The sequence below is a fragment of the Misgurnus anguillicaudatus genome, chromosome 11 (assembly GCF_027580225.2).
Source record: "Misgurnus anguillicaudatus chromosome 11, ASM2758022v2, whole genome shotgun sequence".
NCBI lineage: Eukaryota > Metazoa > Chordata > Actinopteri > Cypriniformes > Cobitidae > Misgurnus > Misgurnus anguillicaudatus.
In genome coordinates, this window is record NC_073347.2 from 10318248 (window position 1) to 10342489 (window position 24242).

Consider the following 24242-nt stretch of genomic DNA (forward strand, 5'->3'; position numbering starts at 1 on the left):
CAGATTTAACAAAGCAATGCAATAAAACGTATTGAGCTTTATTATTTGCCTCTGCTATCTGAGACCGTGTTATCATGTAGCATATGTGTGTGTCTTAATGGCCATAATCATACAAATACTTTTGTTTACTTCTCTCTGGCTGTTTTTGAAATACTAGTTTACTACCTAGTACATTGCATTTAAGGCTGTTTTCACACTGGCAATTTAAGCGCGATACCGGGCATGGCTCGCATGAAAAACTTGTAATGTCATGCGAAGTCGAAAACGCACAGGGGTAAGGAACCTGGGACTACCTGAGGGAGGTGGTCCGAGCTCGGTTGCAATGGAACTGTGGTGTGGTTTGCTTGAATGTCAAAGCAGCTTGGAGTCAGGTGCGCACTTGTCCAGGAAGCAAAGTTTTAAGTAATGACGTCACTTGTTTGTTTCCACAATGCACAATTTCAAAAAACATATTAAAGCAGTATTTAAAAAAATATTGCATGTCTAATTCAGAAAGCAGAATTAACTCTGAAATAAAAGCAGATATTTTGCCTTTTAACACCATTCTGTGCAAAACTCCTGTACGGAGTAAAGAAGAGGATGTTAAAAATCACAGCATGGTATTATTTCCAATTACATTACTTACTTGCTGCACTGAAAAATATAATGTCAATGTAAAGTGCATCACATTGTGGGACAAGGTACTACAGGAAATGTACCTTACCACAATACTGCACATTTTAGAAAAAGTGTAATCTGCCTTCTTGCCATGCCATGCACATAGAATATTTGCATACTGTGCACAGTATCCGCTTGTTAAGTCTGACGTCATGTACCGCTTCCAGGTCCAACCGATATCAAACCTCATAGGTAAACAACTAAAAAAAATTTACAAATATACTCTCGTATCATAATGAAAAACTACCAAAAATACCAGATCTTATTTTTATCTCCATAACACAATCCGAGATAACCAGACATGGATTTTTTATGAACTATTAATATATTGCCGTTTCCACCTGGTATAACACCTCGTCTTACACGGACGTTAAACACTATGGATGCTAAGATCGATTGGCCGCAGATCGGTATCGGCCAATAACGACATTAAAAAACTCGATCAGTACTCGCTAAATCTGCCAATCCCATGAACCGTTCTTTCTGTTTACTTTCGTCATCATAGGGCTCCTGAATGTGGCTGCAGTTAGAGACCATTTTTACACAGTGCGAGGATTTTTACAACCGTTGCTCATGTGCGACGTGCAGATTTGGATTTCTCTCTTTGCCTTTACAGAGATACGTGTATTTTCTATGAGGACGCGCTCCGTCCTAATGCTTCATACACACCAAACGCTGGGCAGCGCGTTACTTGCTCTAGATTACGCAGGATTTAACTTTGTGTCATGCAAATATTTCGCTACAGTTGAATATTTTCAACTAGGGCAAAGACATGTTTGAGGCAAATAGTGCGTGTTTTCGCGTCTTTGCATTGACTTTGTATGTAATCTACTCACACAAAACGTTGAACTCGCGTCTGTTGTGAACCCACAGTAATGCTGCGTTTACACCAGCCACGGTAGAGGCGTGAAGCGTGAGTGATTTCAATGTTAAGTCAATGTGAACACATGTTGGCGCGCGTCATGTACGGTACGCACAAATTATATTTTTTGTGCATTTTGCGTTTGACGTGAATTTGCGGCTGAAAATTTTAACTTTGGCGGAATTTTGTGCCGTGTTAACCAATCAGGAGCCTGCTTGCTGCTGTGGCGGCAGCCCCGCCCGGAGTCACTCATTCAATCTGAAGGAACGCTTGATATTGTCCGTGAGCAGTCACCCGGAGCTATGACACAAGTTTTTATTTCTATAGAGACAGGAATAAAAAGGACCTCGCTTGGAAGAGTGTCAGTGAGGACATTGGGCAACCTGGTAAGTTGTAATACACATTTCACTTTTGAGTCACGTGATGTTTATCGACCCGTGCCTTTATTTTCCCCCTATAGTACGGTTACCAAATACAAACTGGTAACTCTCTTGATAAATGCACAATCAACATCAGTCATCTTGCAAACAGACAACCGCATAGCACTTGCCCCTCCCACAAGAAGCGGATTTTGCCTCTGACGTGCGTCAAATGCTTACTTTTTCCACGCGTCTACTTCGCTTAATAGACGCGAATGCATTCAAACTGTTCAAGCGGCAAACTAGGTGCAGTAGACGCGATTTTGACGCCTGAAACGCGGTTGGTGTAAACGTAGCATAACAGGGTGACGCATCTTTACATCCCCATCAAACAGCGTATACAACACAAATCTATCGCAGACAATTGCATCCTCATTCCAAAAGTTTATTATTTGCATGCGTTTTAATGTTTTGACCATTTAAACTTTCATTTTACTCGCAGCTGCTCTTGTCCGTGTACCCGACGTGCGTGCACACAGCAGCCTGTCATCAGTGCACGTGAACAGAGTGATCTCTCTCACTTCTTAAAGCGACAGTAACCTAATTCATCTCTCAATAAAATCATTCTCTGCTCTTCACTGAAGAACTGTTACTTTATACGAATGCGTGTATATTTAATTCATACAGTAAAGACTGTGAAATGTTTTGTTTTCATTACTTTTAACAGACATACGTCTTTTTAAATGCATATTAAATTTCTCTTTACAGAAGAAATATTTGCTGTGCTTATGTATTTGATTCTCGATTAAAACAATAATATATCTAATTACTGCAAGTAATATAACAAAGGCAACATCTGTGGTATTACTTTATCTAGAAAAAATGTACAGTCATCAAAGAGCTTGCATATCAGCTTGAAGAATCGATATAGGCATCGGCTGACCACGAAGCCAACAAATCGGTAATCGGTACTGGCTGCAAAAATCCTGATCGGAGCATCCCTACTTAACACTGCAGAATTATCATAGTAATATTGCAGTATGGAACGCAGCCTATGACAAAATGGAAAAAAGACGGGAAGAAATACAAGGCAGCCTGTCAAAATGTGTTGCAAGTACATATCAGCGTACAACACAAACATTAAAAAGAACACTCGCACACGCAAACAGCAATTAAACAAAACGTTAAGAAAAAGACTTGATCAGTCATAACATAAAACTAAAGACAAACACATTGAAATGTTGGACAAGCTGATGGCTGAGTTACCCTGAAAGTAAACTATTCTGACTGGTGGGATTCAGCGAGTCAGGATTACTTCAACGTGACCACGACAAAGCCCTGTTGATTTTCAATGAAGTGTTTAAGGTAATCTTAAAGTGAAATGCAGCGGTCAGCTGACCCAGGACCACATGGGCTCTTTGAAGTGTGAGGTATTGTGTCATTATAGCCAGCTCGACTTTGTAATAAAGTTTAATCAGCACGGCGATTAATCAAACCACACACCATGATCTCATAAGTGAGCCATTATTGGTCCTCATCGAGGTCAGTGCCACTCCTGTTTTGTCATTCCTCACTTTATCCATAACCTTTCAATCCCACAATGCATCTGGACATTCTTGCAACAGCTTGCGCTCCATTGGTTTGGATGAGATTAGGGAGCTGACGGAGAGCGGTCACCGCAGCAGGAGGTCTCGTTGCGGCCCACACGACCGTCCCGGGGTGGCCAGAGGGGTCGGGGGTCACGGCCTAATCGGTGGAACAGTGCTTGACAACAGCTAGTGAGTGTGGACGAGTGTGTCAACATTAGTAAAGATGTTAGCATTCCCTCTGTTACGAAAAAGATAAGTATGCATGATAAAAGATAAACGATTTGACCCTCGTTCGTGAGCTCAACTCACTAAGGCTAGGGAGGATAACTGTGGGATGAGGAGAGAGGCACAACACAGACAAACAGGCAGTTGGACGAAACAGCTAAAACATTTAAGTGGCTGGAAGACATCCATGCGCTGTAGGCAAGCATAAGATAGAGATTAATTACTGGAATGGAAGAGAAATGAATAGAGCTACAGTGCCCCCTAGCGAACAACACCTGACAGAGCAGGACTACATATTAGATCAGTGGCTGGTTGAGATAAAAGTGAGGCTTAGAATTAATTAACTTTTAAAATGTTAAGGGGAAAAACATACACAACTAGTTTTGGGTAATGTGTTAGCCAACACAGGTTCCCTACATAGAGAAGTCTGCTGATATCTCCACAGACAATTCAGTATGCTTGTTTATAATAATTTTCTGGTTAATCTTATTATGTTTCTCGCTGCTAATAAAACGGCACTTGTATTTCTCTCTGTGAAACTCTTTGGCTTAACAAGCCATTGTGTCAACATGACCTTAAATTGACCACATCAAGGCATTATGGTGGCATTGTTGCGCATATGTTGTGAATGTGAACATCTTGTTTTACTGTAATAATGCACACCAGATTACAGAAGTAAACTGCAAATTGGTTTTCATGTTGATTAAAAGTGTATGTATGAGAGTCATGAGATAACGAAAGTCCACACCTGTTCTTTTTGGAATGCTCATCCTTTCCTTTTTTCACCCCGAATATCCGAGTGATGAGAGTGCTGAAGAGAAGAGTCGATGAGTTTCTCACCTGAAGACGGGATGAGATGAAGATAAACAAAGACTGATCAACTGAAGTCAGTGCAAACATTCCTTCATGTATCATTAGAGAGAGATAGAGAGGAAATATAGCTAAAAAAATTGATAGTTTGCAGCCGTTTTACAAATATCTCCATATTTATGTATCTGCTTTTCTGACTTAAAGGTGCAATGTGGGACTTTTAGAAGGATCTCTTGACAGAAATGCAATATAATATACATTACTATATTATTAGTGGTGTATAAAGACCGTACATAATGAACTGTATTGTTTTTATTACCTTAGAATAAGACGTTTTTATCTACACACCAACCTTAAGAACCTAAAATATTATTTTAAAGAACCTTGGTAACCATTGTATAGATGAGACCACTGAGACATTTCTCTAAATATCTTCTTTTGTGTTCCTCAAAAAGAATCCTATACAGGTTTTGAACAACAAGAGTGTGAATAAATGCTGATGGTATTTTTATTTTTGGGTGAACTGCCGCTTCAATAATTATTTTTATTTCCCTACAAAAAATACAAACATAACCATTAGGGCTATTCATTTAAAGGGGTCATATTATGAGATTTTTTAAGATGTAAAATAAATCTTGGTGTCCCCAGATTGCGTATGTGAAGTTTTAGCTCAAAATACCCCACAAATAATTTATTATAGCATATTAAAATTGACACTTTGTAGGCCTGAGCAACAGTGTGCGGTTTGGGTGTGTCCTTTAAAATGCAAATGAGTAGATGAAATTCAAACACTGATCACAATGATGGTAGTTTGTTGAATGATACTCAATTGTGCTGTCAAGTCCTTTTCTCCCTCTTTCTCTATGCACTAAATGGCAGTGCTGTGGTTGGATAGTGCAGATTAAGGGGGCGGTATTATTTTAATTCGCTTTGCTACCTATCTCACAAAACAGGCGAAATCTGAACGACCTAAGTTTTCACATGTTTGCAGAAAATGGCTTACCCAAACAAAGTAACTGGGTTGATCTTTTTCACATTTCTAAGTTGATAGAAGCACTGGAGACCCAATTATAGCACTTAAACATGGAAAAGGTAAGATTTTCATGATATGTCTCCTTTAAAGCATTAATTAGATTAATTAATTAAATAATGTGTTAAATATTTTTTGGAAAGTACATAGTGAGAATGGAGATGGGACCGGCAAAGAACGCAGAGACAGGTTTTGAACTCAGGACGCCGAAAGCACATCTTTGCTACATGTCGGCACCCTGTAGAAAAACCGGACAAACTAACAAAAATAAAATGAATACTGCAAAGAACACAATATTCATTTTTCAACAACAAAACAATATATATACTTTTTTTTTTACAATTTCATCACATCTTTAAAGGAATAGTCTACTCATTTTCAATATTAAAATATGTTATTACCTTAACTAAGAATTGTTGATACATCCCTCTATCATCTGTGTGCGTGCACGTAAGTGCTGGAGCGCGCTGCGATGCTTCGATAGCATTTAGCTTAGCCCCATTCATTCAATGGTACCAATCAGAGATAAAGTTAGAAGTGACCAAACACATCAACGTTTTTCCTATTTAAAACGAGTAGTTATACGAGCAAGTTTGGTGGTACAAAATAAAACGTAGCGCTTTTCTAAGCGGATTTAAAAGAGGAACTATATATTAAGGCGTAATAGCACTTTTGGGAGTGACATATCATAAAAATCTGAATTTTTCCATGTTTAAGTGCTATAATTGGGTCCTCAGTGCTTCTATCAACCTAGAATATGTGAAAAAGATCAACCCAGTAACTTAGTTTTGGTAAACCATTTTCTGCAAGCATGTAAAAAAATAGGTAATTGAAATTTTGCTCCCCTTGTGATGTCAAAAGTGGATCTTATTATAATAATACCGCCCCTTGATCTGCACTGTCCAACCACAACACTGCCATTTAGTGCAGAGAGAAAGAGAGAGTGAAAGAGATCGATAGAGAGAGAGAGAAAATAATTGACAGCAAAGTTTCAATATTAACAAACCATTATTATGGTGATCAGTATTTGCATTTCATCAACTCATTTGCATGGTAAAGGACACACCCAAAAACAACAAATTTTTTTTGATATGTTATAATAAATGATCTGTGGGGTATTTTGAGCTAAAACTTCACATCTACACCAAAGATTTATTTTACATCTAAAATAAAAAATGGCGTGTGGAAGTGGATCACGCGGGATTTTATAGGTTTCGTCAATTTGCAATGTGTTGATATTTGATAGGCCATACAACGAATCAATCCCCCCGCTTTCTATTTGGTGGATGAACCCAGTGCTATGATAGGACATATTCGTCTTTTTCTGTAGTTTGTTTTGAATACTGTGCACGGCAGAGGCCTCACCAGGTTTTTGTGTAGTTTACAGTGAAAAATCGTAACAGCATACTTTAGAGTTAAAAAGTGTACCTGCTACTATCCAAAATGCGTACATGTTGGCAGGTCTGATGATGTTGGGTGACTTTACTGTATGTAACTCTTAAGGTTTGCACTGGACTGAAATGGCCACAATACATGTAAAAATTATGAATTAATGCATATATACATCAAATGAATACACCTCTGTACCTAAATGGTACCTATTAATACTTTTTTAAAGGGTACCATCCCAAAGACAGCTTTTGTACCATGCTATACAGCCTGGTATATTCTGACAGCAGTGAGTCAGAACACATGATGATAGAGCTTGAGACATATTACAAAGCAAAAACCGGTCTTGCAGCTCAACGGTTTACAAAGGCTTAGTCACAAATCCAACATCATGCGGTCATGAGAGCAACTTAACACAAGAAGCCAGACTCACTGATCTGACGACATTCAGATTTCCAAGAACAGTAAAAAACCTTCAGAAGGCCTCGTCTTACGTCTAATGCTGCACAAATAAAACTTTTATAACCATTTTATACCTATGAACAGTCGATTCTTTATGACTGACTGTTGCATCCTGGGAAGGATTAGTCTTACTGTTGTCTGGCCTGAGCTCTGTAATAAAGTACGAGTAAAGATCTGGCTGGGAACAGTAGCAGAGAGTCTAGAGGAAAAATGACTGGAAAGGAATGAACTGATAAGAAAATGAGGTGAGGAGAGATAAATAAGGAAAGATGGACAGGTACGAGGGGGAGCGCGCAGGAATGTGACCTGGACATGCTGCTGTGGTGACCTGTGGGTGCCGTTTGTCGCCCATGAGAACGTGATCAAAGCGGGTGATCAAGGGCAACAGGCCAGGACCACCGTACAGCTGCGTGCATGTGAGTCCCCGCACGTACGGCTTCTGAACCACTGTGCTCTTTTTCACTTTAATTATTAACCTGTCAGGGCCACGCAGCAGTTACGTGCCAAACAGTGAACAAATGAGTGTGAGAACGAGAGGAGAGACGAGTGATGTGAGAATTGTGTTTATTAGGCCTCTATAAAGATCTATAAAAGCACTAATGTTACTTAATGTAACGTGCAATACGTGCGTACATACAGGGACCCCCAAATGTGTTTAAACACTTATGTCACTTCATATTTGTATTCAGTAATAAATGATCAAACTAAATGTCGTCTGCAAACAAATTTTGCCAGACCTGTTCCCAGAACTAGCTTTACTTTTCTGAGCCATTATAAAAGTAAATTTTTTAGTTGCACTTGTTGCTTTGGATAAAAGCATCTGCCAAATGCATGAATGTAAATGTAAAAACAAAGGTTTAATTAACTTTTAAGGACTTTTTAATGTATATTAATATACAGTAAGGAAAATAAGTATTTTAACACCCTGCTATTTTGCAAGTTCTCCCACTTAGAAATCATGGAGGGGTCTGAAATTGTCATCGTAGGTGCATGTCCACTGTGAGATACATAATCTAAAAAAAATCCAGAAATCACAATGTATGATTTTTTAACTATTTATTTGTATGACACAGCTGCAAATAACTATTTGAACACTTGAGAAAATCAATGTTAATATTTGGTTCAGTAGCCTTTGTTTGCATTTCAAAAGCAGTTTGCTCATCTGACCACATGACTTTCTCCCATGACTCCTCTGGATCATCCAAATGGTCATTGGCAAACTTAAGATGGGCCTGGACATGTGCTGGTTTAAGCAGGGGAACCTTCCGTGCCATGCATGATTTCAAACCATGACGTCTTGGTGTATTACCAACAGTAACCTTAAAAAAGTGGTCCCAGCTATTTTCAGGTCATTGACCAGCTCCTCCCGTGCAGTTCTGGGCTGATTTCTCACCTTTCTTAGGATCATTGAGACCCCCCGAGATGAGATTGTGCATGGAGTCCCAGTTCGAGGGAGATTGACAGTCATGTTTAGCTTCTTCCATTTTCTAATGATTGCTCGAACAGTGTCATGACCTTTTTTCACCAAGCTGCTTGGCAATTTCCCCGTAGCCCTTTCCAGCCTTGTGGAGGTGTACAATTTTGTCTCTACCGTCTCTGGACAGCTCTTTGGTCTTTGCCATGTTAGTAGTTGGATTCTTACTGATTTTATGGGGTGAACAGGTGTCTTTATGCAGCTAACAACCTCAAACAGGTCCATCTAATTTAGGATAATAAATGGAGTGGAGGTGGACATTTTAAAGGCCGACTATCAGGTCTTTGAAGGTCAGAATTCTAGCTGATAGGCAGGTGTTCAAATACTTATTTGCAGCCGTGTGATACAAATAAATAGTTAAAAATTATATATTGTGATTTCTGGATTTTTTATTTTATTATGTCTGTCACAGTGGACATGCACCTACAATGTCAATTTCAGACCCCTCCATGATTTCTAAGTGGGAGAACATGCAAAATAGCAGGGTGTTCAAATACTTATTTTCCTCACTGTATATATATATATATAGTATATGTATACCCCCTGCCTCAGGTCAAAACTGTGATACAGATTTTACACAGTAACGTAAGCTCTGTGTTATAGTTGACATGACCAATATGTGACCAATAAGAAACTCACTGCCCACACAGGAGAAGTAAAGCCCAGAATAGCAGCCTGCATGCCCTCTGCCACGAATGGCACAATGTTTTCTCCCAGACGGGTATCTCGAAACAGAGACCTCAGGATGTTCAGAGCATGGACCTGTCATTGCAGAAACGCAGTGAACAAACACATTAGGTATAATAGTAGAATTACTTCATGTAATTTCCTCCATGCGTGTGTATGTGTTTTTACCTGCGGCACAGTGCTGCTTTCTGTGGATCCATCACATGAGAGCATGGCCAGTGCTGTGAGAGATCTCATGGTCAACTTCAAAAGACTACAGCTTGAAGATTTCGGCTCAGAGGACAGCAGGGCCTTAATACAAGATTAGGATGCAATTACAATACAAATGTGTTTGCATAGATGAAAAGCAGAAATATCAACTATCCAGAGTTGGATACGTGGTGCATGGTGATATCAGACACTTTGAATGTTGTGCCAACCCTTAACAGCTATGAAAGCGTCTGTTTGACATGCATCCATTACAAATGTGTTACTGTAAACCTCACAGATGTTGTGTGGACAGAGCTGAAGTCATTATTACACCCAAAATCAGGAGACAGTGAATGTCAGCATGACATAGTGGACAGCATGTAACACAATCGTTTCTCTTTTTATTCCCAGCGCTCCAGAGCCACGGGCGTGAACCCGCCGTGTAGGCTCACCTTTTCCGGAACACGCCGCAGGAATGTAAACTCATGCCAGGTGTTGAGTTTATCTATCCTCTGCATGTCTTACGCTCTTCTTAATCCCTCTCAATGTGTCACAATCCAGATCTGAAAGCTCATTTTCCCTGACTTCAGTGTTGAGATATTCTGATCTCTCACTGGGGAGGAGCGTCATAAAACTGCACTGAATCAATTACTGACTCGCAGATGTTAGTTTTGAAACTGATAAATGAATTCCCGCTGGGGAAAATTTCTGACTGTTACATATTTGTGCACATACTCACGTTTTGGAGGTACTTCAATGTAACGTCACTCGTGTCTACAGCGCACGCTACAGTGAAGTACATCAAAAACATACTGTAAAAGTTCAAAGAGTTCTCAAAGTTTGTAATTCCTCATGTAAATATATTAGACGAATTGGGAGACTGTGTTTAAAAATTGGAAAAATCACACTATTCAAGGAACCATTCACTGGAAAATAAAAATTATCCCATAATTTACTCACCATCATGCCATAGACCAGTCATATAAAGGACCATAGATATAAATGTACATAGATGCTACACTCAGCAGTCTCAGACACATAGCTGCTAAGTCCGGTTTCACAATGTATACGTGAGCTGCACATTTGCAGTATTCATTTTTCAGTGCTGATGTCAACAGGTTACAGCAGTGGTTCTCAAACTGGGGGGCCCTGAGATTGTTACACTGTATATTTTAATAAGTTTTGTTTATTTAAAATTTTATGTTTTAGAATGTTTTATGTCGAAAATTTTCTTTGAGGGGGGGCACAAAGGGCACAAGTGGGGGCCAACATACAAGGGGGGCCGCACGCCAAAAAAGTTTGAGAACCAATGGGTTTCAGTAGAGCTGCATGATTCTGTATAAAATGAGAATCACGGTTCTTTTGCTTAAAATAAAGATCACAATTCTCCCACGATTCTCAAGAACTTTGTTAATTTTAAATACGTTCAACCCCCTACAGGTGTAAAGAATTATGCTTCTGAAAGTTTCAGATAAGTGTAGATAATCTTTAAATTATGTTAATTGTAGAGTGATTATGTATTCATTTTATTTAAAAAAAATATATATATATACATTTTAAAGGTGCAGTGTGTAAATTTTAGTGGCATCCAGTGGTGAGGTTGCGAATTGCAACACACAGCTCAGTCCACTGCTCACCCCTCGTTTTGAAGCTATGGTACCCGCCACTGGAAAAACATGTAATTGACGGAGACAATTTAGTAAAAAAAAAAGTTTGTCCATTAAGGGCTTCTGTAGAAACATGGCGGCACAAAATGGCGACTTCCACGTAAGGGGACCCTCTGTGTATGTAAATAAAAACATCTCATTCTAAGGAAATAAAAACATAACAGTAATTATAAAAAGGTCTTTATACACCCCTGATAATATAGTTTTGTATATTATTTTGCATTTCTGTCAAGAGATCCTTCTAAAAATTACACACTGCACCTTTAAGTAGCCTAAATTAAAAAAACGAATACGTTTTGGTGCAAATTGCTGCCACATGGATTGACATTACTTTATGGTAATAAGCTATGACGCGGTTCGGGGGAAACGTTCGGCGGCAACCAATCGGAAAGCGTAAACCTCCGCTTGAGAGGATTCCAGAGAATGCATTTGAGCGCCAGAGCGTTTTTTTACGCTCTTGCTGGCGGAGTGAACGTCCATCGGGTAAATAAATCGACATGCACGCTTAATCTTCACGCCCACTAGAACACTTCGGCTAAATACAGGAAAACTTAATGTAAGTATTCAAGTGGTTAAGTACAATGACAGCAAGTGTGGTTATTTGGACGCAGCCAATGTTTCCCCCTGTGCTAAAAACCCTTTCGGAAGGGATAAAGTCCAGAATAAGAATAGAAGTTGAATTAGAAAGAGTGTACTTCATTCGTCTGTGTTGTACAGACTGACCTGTATGTAGAAAGGTATTCCTGCACTACGGCGGGTGGCACAAAGTTTAGAGGAGGGGTCGCTGGATTTCACCTCCTCAAGAACCTCCTTCAGCCAGTGTGCTGGGAGCTGCTGGAGCTCAACACTTCCACTCCTAACACACAAACACATAGATATACACAAAAGGCACAGATTAGACACAAATCCACAAACACAATAAAAAGAAAGCCACAAGAGTCTTTAGGATAAACATCAATTTCTTTAAACAGCCCTTGTGGAATCATAAGGGGTGACCCGAGTCTTTGTTGATCCTAAGAACTTAATCCGGTGGTGTGGGACTGTAAGCCACTTTCACATACAATGGTTAGACCAGACCTTAAGTTTAGACCCTATTAAACATTACAGGCCATGGATTTTATCAGCAAATTTTTTTCACATGGCTGTGATGGCAAAAAGCACATTGTTGGGTGCACAAGCTTTTCCAAAGTTCAGGTGTGCATGATTTATTTTGTTTGATTTACACGTCTTAACCCAAAAATACGCAGAATGAATTACGTGTCATACTTCAGATTTGGGCTTTGTTTGAATTCCTAACCCAAAGTATGAGAAATAATAACAGTGATGCTTGCCTTAGCAAGCACCATTAATTACACTGAAAAGCTTGGTTGCATACACACGCAAACACATAGCAGAAGTTGCCCGAGCGTGTATGGGACGCCCACTTTGAGAGCAGAGAAGAATGCAAAGCTCTGGTTATGAAAAGTATCATTATAGCAGGAGCGCTGGACCGAGCAGACCAGATCAAACAATCTGAACCATGCAGCGAGCACCCACGCACACACACACGCGCCTTTTTCGGTCATATGCTGCCTGGAAAACAAGGGGAAACCTTCAATGGCCGGCAGCCGAACGCTGCACAATCAACACCTCGTAACCGGACTCGTGGTTGTCGGTGGGGCTGCATAATGACACGGCAACAATTTTACTTCAGACAGAACCAGGGGAACCTCTAAGCATATGTATAGACACAACTGCTAAAACCAGGCCACAAACATACACAACACTGTCTGAAGGACTAAACATTCATAGACATTTGAGCTTAAAGAACTAGTTGCTTCTTGCATATCGGATCCAATATATTGTTACACACATTTCTATTCAATTAATGTGTAAAAGACTGGTTACTACCATAATCACGGCATTGTGAAATAATTTCGTGTTATATGTCTGCTCAAGTGAAAGAAAACACAAACTCAGTTGGCATTTGCGTCTTTACTATTTTCTTGTAATAGCAAGCTGTCTGAAGCCTTAAGATGCAGTTCGCCCTCACACTTTAGAGGTGCGCGCAAACAAACAATGCGTGAGTGAAGTATTGAGGTCTGTTTCGCATTTTTTTGTGCTTAAATATTTAAATTGTCAAATCGGGCCAGTGACTGTTGCATTGCTACCAACAACACACATTAATTTAACACGTTTGTTATACAGTTATATTGGTAATTATCTTACCAATGATGTATGGAGAAATCCCTTATGTTGCAGTAAATTATGGCGGATACACACCAAAAGATCTTTTATATCTTATAAGATTTTCAAAATGAGATCACAAACATGAGGATAAAAAAATCCTTGATTTAACCGTTTTGCTCCTATAGTGTGTGGTGTGCCGTGATTAAGGGTGTCACGATTTCGATTTTAAATCGAAATCGATCGAAATTAAGTTACAACCTCGAACTTCGAATTAAAAAATGGGATCGTCGATGCTGCCACGCCCCATGTCACGTCCGGTCGGCTTGCCAAGCGGGGGAAAATAAACCTCTCAGAAGTGCCTTTAAAAACATCCATCCAGCGGAACGCGATTTATATTTTAAACACGAGGGATGTATTGCTACAACTCCTTGAAATGCATATTATAAACAGGATTACTACCTAGTGATCTGCCTTCGGACAGAGCGCAGCTCTCTGCACGTGCACAAGAGAGCCGCCAAGATGCAGCCGGTTATATTTTAAGCAAAAGGGATAATTTGCTTCAGCTCGCATGAAACGCATAAAACTGAACAAATAGGTAAGGATTATTACTTTAGTTTATGTTTAGACTTTGGACAAATGCGAGAGCACGTGCACTTGAGACAGAGAGAAGCGCAGCTGCTTATGACGCACCGGTTTTATTTCAGATAATAGGAGTCCAAGACGCGCGCATTAAGTCTATCTGCTTGCAAGAAGGAATTCTCTCTCTACAAGCTCTCTCGCGTAAAGTAAAGCCCACAAACCCGCATGCAAGGAAAAGCACGCAATGTGCATGTTAATGTGAAACTATAATAATAATAATAAAGGCATATCATTTTTTGTCTTAAAAAAAAAAATTAAAATCGAGAATCGAATTGAATCGTGACATCAGTATCGAAAATGTAATCGAATCGAGGATTTGGAGAATCGTGACACCCCTAGCCGTGATGTGTCAAAGACAGCACAAGAACAGATTTTCAACCAGAGTCTCGACTGTAAACACAGGAAATCTCGCAAAATCTCGCGAGACTTCAGAATAAGCATGGCGGACAATATGCAGGAAGAGATTTCAATGATGGTGTTTAGAATGACTATCACAGAAAATTCAAGGGAAAAAAGAAAAGGATTTGGGTGAAGTCGTGGAGAAGACGGGAACATGGTATATACAAGTTTACTTTGCATCAACATCACTTTGTGCTGCTTCCGTCTTCCATCATCACGCTTTCTGATTGGATATTGTTCCATTTCATGCAATAATCTCTAGAGCATGCACGCGTTTGTCCTCAGGGTTCCCCCCACACATCAGGATTTCTGATCGTGAATATTAAACATGTTTAATATTTAGGATTCGCGGTCGGTGGGGCTTCAACATTTTTCCGATCAGGTTCGGACACTCTTAACACACCTCACACGAAGGGAAAATTTGATAAGCTAATCTGTAGAACCATCAAGATAATCGGAACATAGTTAGGATTGTCGGAGGGGGGGAAAGCTCAGTAACTAAGTAACAAAATTCAAGCAATGTTGGTACGCAAAAGCGCCTCTTAGAGCAGTGTCTGGTGCGTACCAGTTATGTGCACTCCTGACTATACTTCATCACTAGATACTCCAGTACCAATAAGATACCCCACAGCTTGCGCTGTATGAAGAATCAGCACCTGACTTTAATTATAACCCCACAGCTCACGCTGTCTGAAGAAGACGCGTGTCCACACTGTCCAGTGGTGGTGCAGGAGCATTTGACATTACACAATAACGAATCAATGTCAAAGAATTTCCTTATCAATGATTATCGATTTTATGGATTAGTTGTTCCAACCATACCCAACATGCTTACACATGTTAAAGGGCACCTATTGTATTGCTAAAAACAACTTTATTTTGTGTATTTGGTATAATACAATGTGTTAATGTGGTTTATGGTTTAAAAAACACACTATTTTCAACATACCATACATTTTTGTAGCTCCAGATTTCACTTTCTTCCTAAAACGCATGGATTTGAAAAGCGCTGTGTCCCTGATTGGCCAGCTAATCTGTACGTTGTGATTGGTCTGAATATCTCTGACGTCAGAAAGATCTCTGAAAGATCACAATGCAATGCTAACAGGAGTTAACTTACAGGCTGTGAGTCCTTTCAGGTAGTTGATATCACGCTGATATATGTTCAATTGTTCTTTTTTGTGATAAGTTTCATTTTAGCTAGTAATTTGATGCTATAGAAACGGGGCGTGCCATTATGATTGCCGTTGTTGAATTGGGCGTGCGATAGGGCTGGGCCGGTTTGGATTTGTTCTTACCGCGGTCGGTAATCAACAAATTCCCGCGGTTTTGCGCTTTATTGGCAAGACAACGAGTTAAATAACATGCATGACTTATTTATGTTCAATAAACAACATGTGCAAATTTCTTAAGGAACATGTAAAGTGAATATTATTTCCTTCCACATTTCTTCAATTTAAACATTCAACAACTTGAACAATTAATATTATCAGTTAAAAAATGTTTTAACCCATTGTGCGTGTCCACACGTACGTGCCTACAGACATTTCTCCACTTTTCTATCCTTAATTTATGAATGGCCTGTAAATGACGCAAATTATTGCTGCCCTGATGGTCTGGTAAAATAACCATTTGTATGAGCAATCACTTGTACTGCATATATGTGTCCGTGCTTGAGTATAGATTGGAAGCTGCCGTCTCCGTGCGTGTGCGCAAAATGACACGGTCTGTCTCGCGCGCGCCCGGGCGGTCCGCGTCTGTCTCGCGTGCTCGGGACCGCTTCTGTTCTAGACACTTACCATAAACATCTGTCTTTTTCCACAAACGGAGAAAGAAGACGCAAAAGCAAAACTTTTTGAAATGTGTACTGCTGTAGAAATGGCCACTGTGGTAGGCTAGATGAAAAAGAGACGATCTAACCTCTTTGGATATTAATCCTCGGACTGATCGCGTGCTCTTTATGTTGCGTGACAATTTAATAATGTATGAAACCTGATTCTGTTGTTGATCTGTTGCAGCTGTTTGCACGTTCAAATTAAATAAAATGTTTGTATTGCTTTTACCGAGTCACAGACAACGTCACCCGTATTTCTACTCAATGACAATTTAATATTATAAAACGGCTCGTTCTAGTTCTTCATTCTGATTGGTCGAAACGTGTTCTAAGCCGTGATAAAATACACCGGTAAACCCACAGTTCAGACCGCATCACAAGTATCACTGCGCCACTGTTGCTGCGTACTGATTTATGAAAATAAACACCACAGTCTTTAATCATTTTTTTATTTTTCTACCTTTGCACAATTATGGCGATATCCAGATAAATGTCAATAAATAAAACATTTCGTCAATAAAGAGAAAACGTTCTCTGAAGTTTTTTTTGTCTTATTGATATTTCCGCTATTATCCACTAGAGGGCAATCTTACCCAACTTAAACACTGAGGCATTCACTCGATACAACAGCGTTGTGGTGGATTTAGCGTGACGTGTGTTTTGATCAGGCTCTGAATCTGATCTCTTACAAAGTTCTTCACAAAAATGGAATTATCTCCGCATTTAGCTGAGAATTTGAGAGGTGATAACTGATAAGACAACAAATGAAGGTAGGATGAAACGTTTTTTGATGTTGTTGGAAAGCGGATGGACTGTTCTTTCATTTGATATTTTATTTTTATTATGTTTATTTAAAGAAGATAATTTTCTTCAACTAAAACTGGGTGGCAACTTAAAAAAAAAAACGCTGACGGGGAAATAGTTAAGCATGCTTCCAAGCATATTTGATCATCACTTCAACAGTTGCACGATATAAATGTTAATGTATAAATTAGATGAATGTTGATTTATAAAAAAAATAAACAGCAGTCTTTAATCATATTTTCATTGTGCCTTTGCTGCGTCTGTGTTGTTTGTGAACTGCGCTCTGTTTCAGTCACACTTGATTCTGAGGAACTACTTTGTTTGGCGGAAGAGTACTATTTGTACTTATATAATTACAACTTATTTGTGTTTTATTTTATAAAATCCCGCTAACGTTATGCATATGAAGTAACCGTTTTATAAACGCAATAAACCCCTCGAAGCGCTGGGTTACCAGTGCATTTCACAACAGCCAAGGGGGCTTAGGCACTCCGCTTCGCGTCGTGCCTAACAACGCCCCTTAGCTGTTATAAAATGCACCGGCAACCCACCGCCTCTTGGGGTTTATTGCTTTATTAAAATCATATCAGTTAACTTTTAATGTTCATAACAAGCTGCGGTTGTTTAAAAGCTGTGTGTATAACATCCCCACATAAACACACAAGTGCAGGCCAATGTTTCAAGTTTTTTTTTTTTTTTTTGCGGTTATGACGGTGAGGAGCTCAGACCCGCGGCATGGGTCACGTGACCGCGGTATGGCGGTAATGCGGTTACCGCCCCAGGCCTAGCGTGCGAGCGTTTGGGCAGAAGTTTGATACCGTGGCTCCGCCTCTGGCTCCGCCTCTGGCTCCACGGATGATTCCTTCTGTGCATGCCTTGACTCCAAACTGACGTTTTTTACGTAACATGGCGACCATGGTCGGACATTTTTGGCTTCAAGTCATTACAATGGAGGGAGGCGACGTTGCGTAGTCCATATTTTTTACCGTCTATGGTACTAATACACACCTTCACACCAAAGGAAATGTAAAATCGTGAATCGGACCATTGGTGCTCTTTAAGTCCGATATACTGTAATTGGGCATACACTCCAAATTTGCACTTAACAGCGGTTTAGGAAAAATGTCGCATTTTTTCAATAGCACGCCCCACGCTAATTCACGTCTATTCAAGTCTTTGCATTGAATTTGTATTTGATCTACTCGCACAAATGTTAAATTAGCGTTTGGTGTGTACGCCCCATAAGATGACAGTAAAATGACGGCACTTTAATATAAAATTATTCAGCATTTAACTAGCGAAAAGATGTATGTATCAGAGAAGGGATGCCAAGCACTAAATCACAGTTCAGACCTGCGTGTGTGTGTGTGTGTGTGTGTGTGTGTGTGTGTGTGTGTGTGTGTGTATCCGCGCCTGTACCTTGAAGAACAATCATCGACTTATGTTTTTTTAACTTGCTTCGGCTCAGATGAACACATCGCATGCATTTCACGTAAACAAAGAAAACGAGGTCGAAACGTGCCAAATGAGAAGTGTGACTATGAAACAAAGCAGAACGCGGGACTGAAGTCAGACAGTTAAAGACACTCCCTCATCAATGGCTGAACGGATCTAATGTCCCATTCATGTCACGCTCGAGGCAGAGAGCGAGTCGATTTCTTCAACCTCTGGGCTGAGAACGCATACCAAACTTCATTACAGTTCAGATTTCCAGATGTTTTCAAACTTCCTGATCATTTGAAGCTTGTCCTTCAGGAACAGGCCTGGCTTGCAGTCCAGCAGCTGACAGAGAGCAGAGATTTTGGGGGGAGGTTGGACTGATTAAGGTATGAAATGAGGTTGCCAAGCACAACATCAGGGGGTTGTGGTGAAGCAGTCTGTATGACTCCCTGGTCTAAAGAAACTGTACACATGTTCTCACCAAGGCCTTTGGTTGAAAACAGCTTGGATTTGAGTGGGAAAATGTGACTTTAGTACTGACAAGGGGAATATCTGGCTATACTGAAAGTTTCATTTAAAATTATTATTTTAGAGCAGAAACAAGCAATCTGATTGGCTGAAAAGCATAAGGCATTAATTACATTTATGTTTATGCATTTGTCAGATTCTTTCAGTTTACACGTTTTAATCTTTGTGTTCACTGAGAATCAATCCCATAACCTCTGCACTGCTAACGCCATTTAAGCTACACATTCAAATAAGGATGATGATGGTGATTCAGTTTCTCACCTGCAAAGCATCTCAGTAAGACGAACAAAACCCACGTAGGCCAATTCAAATGCTCCCCTGTGACGAGATTGCAAAAGCTGCTCCCGAAAATACATTCCTACAGCCTTTACCTGAGACAGAGAGAGAGAGAAGGAGAAAAATTACCATGTCAGATATCATCAAAGAACTAGAATACCTTGTGTGTACATTAAAATATATAATGTATATATGAATTTGGTTCCAAAAGGCGATAGACCATTTAAAAAAAAATAGTTACAGCCAAAATCAGTATTGTATCAGGTCAGTACTAAAAAGTAAATTCTTTATTTTATGCAAAATCCGATATCCGCTGCGTTTTTCTGTCATCTTTTCTCCATTTTTTCCAAAAAGCGGCAAACGGCAGTCTTCCTCCTCTGCAGAATGCAATAAATCCGCTTAACCAATCACAGCACACCATTCCACACACTGTAAACAATAATGGCGGCACGTTGAATACACACGGAATCCTAGTTTTCCTCATCTACTTTAAGGGCTCGTTATAGTCGTGCGTAGGTCCTACGGCGTAGCCGTGACGGTGGAGGATCCGTGTCGAATAAAAAAAAATATTAACACTTCCAATAAAAGTTTCAGAAAGATGGTTTTGGTCCTTTCAGGCAGTTGATATCACGCTGATATATGTTCAATTGTTCTTTTTTGTGATAAGTTTCATTTTAGCTAGTAATTTGATGCTATAGAAACGGGGCGTGCCATTATGATTGCCGTGGTTGAATTGGGCGTGCGAGCGTTTGGGCAGAAGTTTGATACCGCGGCTCCGCCTCTGGCTCCACGGATGATTCCTTCTGTGCATGCCTTGGCTCCAAACTGACGTTTTTACGTTACATGGCGACCATGGTCGGACATTTTTGGCTTCAATTCATTACAATGAAGGGAGGCGACGTTGCGTAGTCCATATTTTTTACCGTCTATGGTACTAATACACACCTTCACACCAAAGGAAATGTAAAATCGTGAATCGGACCATTGGTGCGTTATAGTCGTGCGTAGGTCCTACGGCGTAGCCGCGACGGCGGAGGATCCTCGTCGATTTTTCATTTATACTGTTGCGTCGTCGTCCGCGTCGACGTGCAAACACACGCGCAGACCGCTGGTTGGCAGTAACCACTCGTGTAACCACAGTAGCAGCGCGAACGTCAAAGAAGAAGCTGCTTAGCAAGTTAACCCACAAACGAAAAAGAAACAGCAACTTGTTGTGTATGATTTGAGAAGACCAGTAATGATGGAAGTAAATAAACAACGACTTTTGATGCAGTTTGAGTTCCTCAACTTGGCTCATCTTTGTTTTCACGGTCACAAACGGAAATACCTATGACGCAGTTTTTTACCTGACGGGAGGGATTCTGGTAGACCAATTACACTGAGCGGTCCGCGTAGATCTGACACGGTGTTAAAATTTTTGCGAGGTGCACGTCACGCTACGCAGAGCAAGGCACAGGCTATGGATAGCCTATGCCGTAGCTACAGCGTAGAACTTACGCACAACTATAAATCGGGGTTTATACTTCGTGATCAACAAACAAACAAAAACAAAATAGTAATTTTGATGGCATTGATAAACCTGCGGTGGCGGAGAAGAAACGTAAGACATCAAAATGGAATAATTTACGTGAGAGGCACTCGGGCGAAGGAAAAATGCCGGCTGTTGCTTATTCTCCCGATAGCATCAAGCTTCTGTGATGCTAACACATCGACTCCAGGGAATCTTATGAAAAACATTTAATTTTTTTACTTAGTCAACGAAAATCGAGCAGGACCAAAACATTTTACAGCTGATCGCTGTCAAAAGAGTTCAGCGACGACGTCCCAAAAATGACAGCAGCAATAACAGTGTTCTTAATATGACAAAGTAAGTGTTTTGATTAATTAATGTTGTTGTTTTTTATCAGTGTATACCACTAATCAAGTAAATGAATATAGAAATGCAAAGATTAATGCACATTTATATATTGATTCAATAAATTTATAGCATTTTTAAATAAATGAATAAAAAATAATAATTAAAAAATAAAGTAAAATTTTAAAATAGTTTTTATAATAAATCTTTGAAAATCAAATTATGAATTTGAATTTTTAATGTTATTATAACCTAAAGATGCTATGTGAAAGTTTGTAACAGAAAAAAATGGTTTCATCTTGTCACTTTCTTGGTATAGAAAACAAATTTTTACCCAAATTAGTCAAAATGGATTTATTGCATTTTGGAACCAAACTCTTCATATATAACATTATATATTTAACAAAATGAATTACATGAATTACTATGGCTTCACTTATTTTAATCATACTGAAAATACAGGATTCAATTTTGCATCTTGCTTGCTACCTAAAGAAGGTTTCATCGGACGCACAAGTGTTGTGGCCGTTACGCACCTGAACCGAAGTGATCTTCCATTCTGTATTTATTTATCGATCTGACTAGAGCCTAAACTGATCTCAGAAAGAAATACCTTGTCAAAAATAAAATGCTTTGGTTTGCTAAAGACGCGGGGAGACGATGAGCATGGATCACAACTGTGTGGACTGGAGAGGTTTGGCAGCCAGGCAAGAATTCAAGGACCATTAACTAACATTGTATACATTATCTTTACCATCTTTAACATTAATGTGACTATATTAACTTTTACACTGAGCTAGATTTGAAATATGAAGGTTTATTTCTCTTGTTATCAGAAATAAACTTCTGTTGTTACTGAAGCCTACTCGAGGTTGCGTTTAATCCACAAACGCAGTTTGTTTATGTTGTTTCTGCTGAAACGGTCTATATTCAGATTTTATTTACATTCAGAATGCAATCTCAATTCTGAAAGCTGCAAAACCCTGCTAATGAATAAAATATGACTGTGTGACCCACCCTAGCTCCATCTATAGACGACCAGTGCTTAAGATCCAAACCGGGTTTATTTAAGTCATACTACAAACAACCATTAAAATGCTTCAGCAGGACTTTTTTAGCCGGACGCTTCCTGTTTGCAACGGCACCAACACCCCCCACCACCACTACCAAACTTTGTTTCTGCTCCATGTGCACCCAGAAATTTCCCAACGTGGCCGGCTAATTACACGTCAGGATCAGTGACCCAAATAGCAGCTTTCCCTTCAGCCTCTGGCACGAAGAGATTTAGGGGTTAACTTGAGTCTAATGTTGTTGTTTGCTACTTGTTTCGATGGCAGTTTTGCTTAAATAGAGAACGAGAGAGAATAAATGCAAACAAACACTCCAAATACTGCAATCCACAGTCCAAAATGTGAAGTGACCTGACTAAATCAAGAGACAGAACGTATGCATTTGACAGGAACAGTATAGGAACAGTTTAAAAAAATGTAAAGACTCATTTTCAGGTTCATTGTGTTACTGGCAGCCAAATTGGTTAAACTTTGAAACCTTGCTTAACAGGAAGTGGAAAGTCACTATTAGCCATGCTGACAACAAATACACCGATAGTCACTTTAAAGTTGCACTATGTAATATTTTGCAGGATCTCTTGACAGAAATGCAATGTAACATACATATCAGTGGTGTATAAAGACCTTACATAATGAACTGTATTGTTTTTATTACCTTAGACTGAGCCGCTTTTATCTACATACACCACAGGCTCTACAGCTCTACAGAGCGCGTTTTGTTACTACGTTGTCTCGGACAACGACGTGTTTGTTCTGTGGCAGCTACTGTAGCTTCTCTACACATTTCAAAAGGAAGGGGTGAGCTGTGGACTAAGTAATGGTGATTGCAATTCACAATCTCACCACTAGATGCCACTAAAAATCTACAAGGGGGACCTTTAAAGGTGCAGTGTGTAAATTTTAGTGGCATCTAGTGGTGAGGTTGCGAATTGCAACCAATGGCTCAGTTAACTGCTCACCCATCGCTTTTAAAACGGATAGAGAAGCTACGGTAGCCACCACCAGACAAACATGTCATCTTCGGAGACAGCTTCGTAAAAAAAGTTTTCTGCTTCTGTAGAAACATGGCGGCACAAAATGGCAGCTTCCATGTAAGGGGACCCTTGGTATGTAGATAAAAACGTCTCATTCTAAGGTAATAAAAACTTCATTATGTTCATTATGAAAGTTCTTTATACACCCTTGATTATATAGTTTTGTATTTTATTTGGCATTTCTGTCAAGAGATCTTTCTAAAAATGACACACTTCACCTTTAAAGAGGACATAGCATGAAAATCTGAAAATCAACCCAGAAACATTTTTGGGTGTGTCCCTTTAAATGCAAATGTGATTATCTCTGCACTAAATGGCAGTGCCGTGGTTGAATAGTGCAGATTAAGGGGCGCTGTTATCCCCTTCTGACATCACAAATTTCAATGATATATTTTTTTCACATGCTTGCAGAAAAATTAAGTTTCCCAAAATTAAGTTACTGGGTTGATCTTTTCCACACTTTCTAGGTTGAAAGAAGCACTGGGGACCCAATTATAGCACTTAAACATAGAAAAGGTAAGATTTTCATGATATGTCCCCTTTAAAGAAGTCCTATTATGCTTTTGCAAATTTATAGCTTTGTTAAATGTTTAATGTTGTTGGCTGATAAAATTACTTTTACTTGGATGAAACTAATGAAAGGTTCAATTTAAAGAATGAAGGACATACACCAAAGTTTAATTTCTATGTGTACCAAAACGACGGTGAAAAATCCCAGAATCCCTGCAGTGGGGGATTCTGCAGTGGGGGATTCTGGGAACCAGTATTGGTGATGAAATCGAGGAATCATAGCC

General features: G+C 39.5%; 1 protein-coding gene across 2 annotated transcripts in view; it reads right to left on the reverse strand.

Moving 5' to 3' along the window:
* thada (THADA armadillo repeat containing) overlaps window positions 1-24242 on the reverse strand; it is a 125333-nt gene that overhangs the window by 70642 nt on the left and 30449 nt on the right. For both annotated transcript variants that reach the window (XM_055170930.2, XM_055170929.2), the window contains exons 22-26: window positions 19475-19584; window positions 12124-12256; window positions 9713-9835; window positions 9497-9619; window positions 4441-4532 (exon numbers count right to left, since the gene is read on the reverse strand). In XM_055170930.2, coding sequence (XP_055026905.2) covers window positions 4441-4532; window positions 9497-9619; window positions 9713-9835; window positions 12124-12256; window positions 19475-19584 — 581 coding nt within the window. The remainder of the gene's footprint in view (window positions 1-4440; window positions 4533-9496; window positions 9620-9712; window positions 9836-12123; window positions 12257-19474; window positions 19585-24242) is intronic.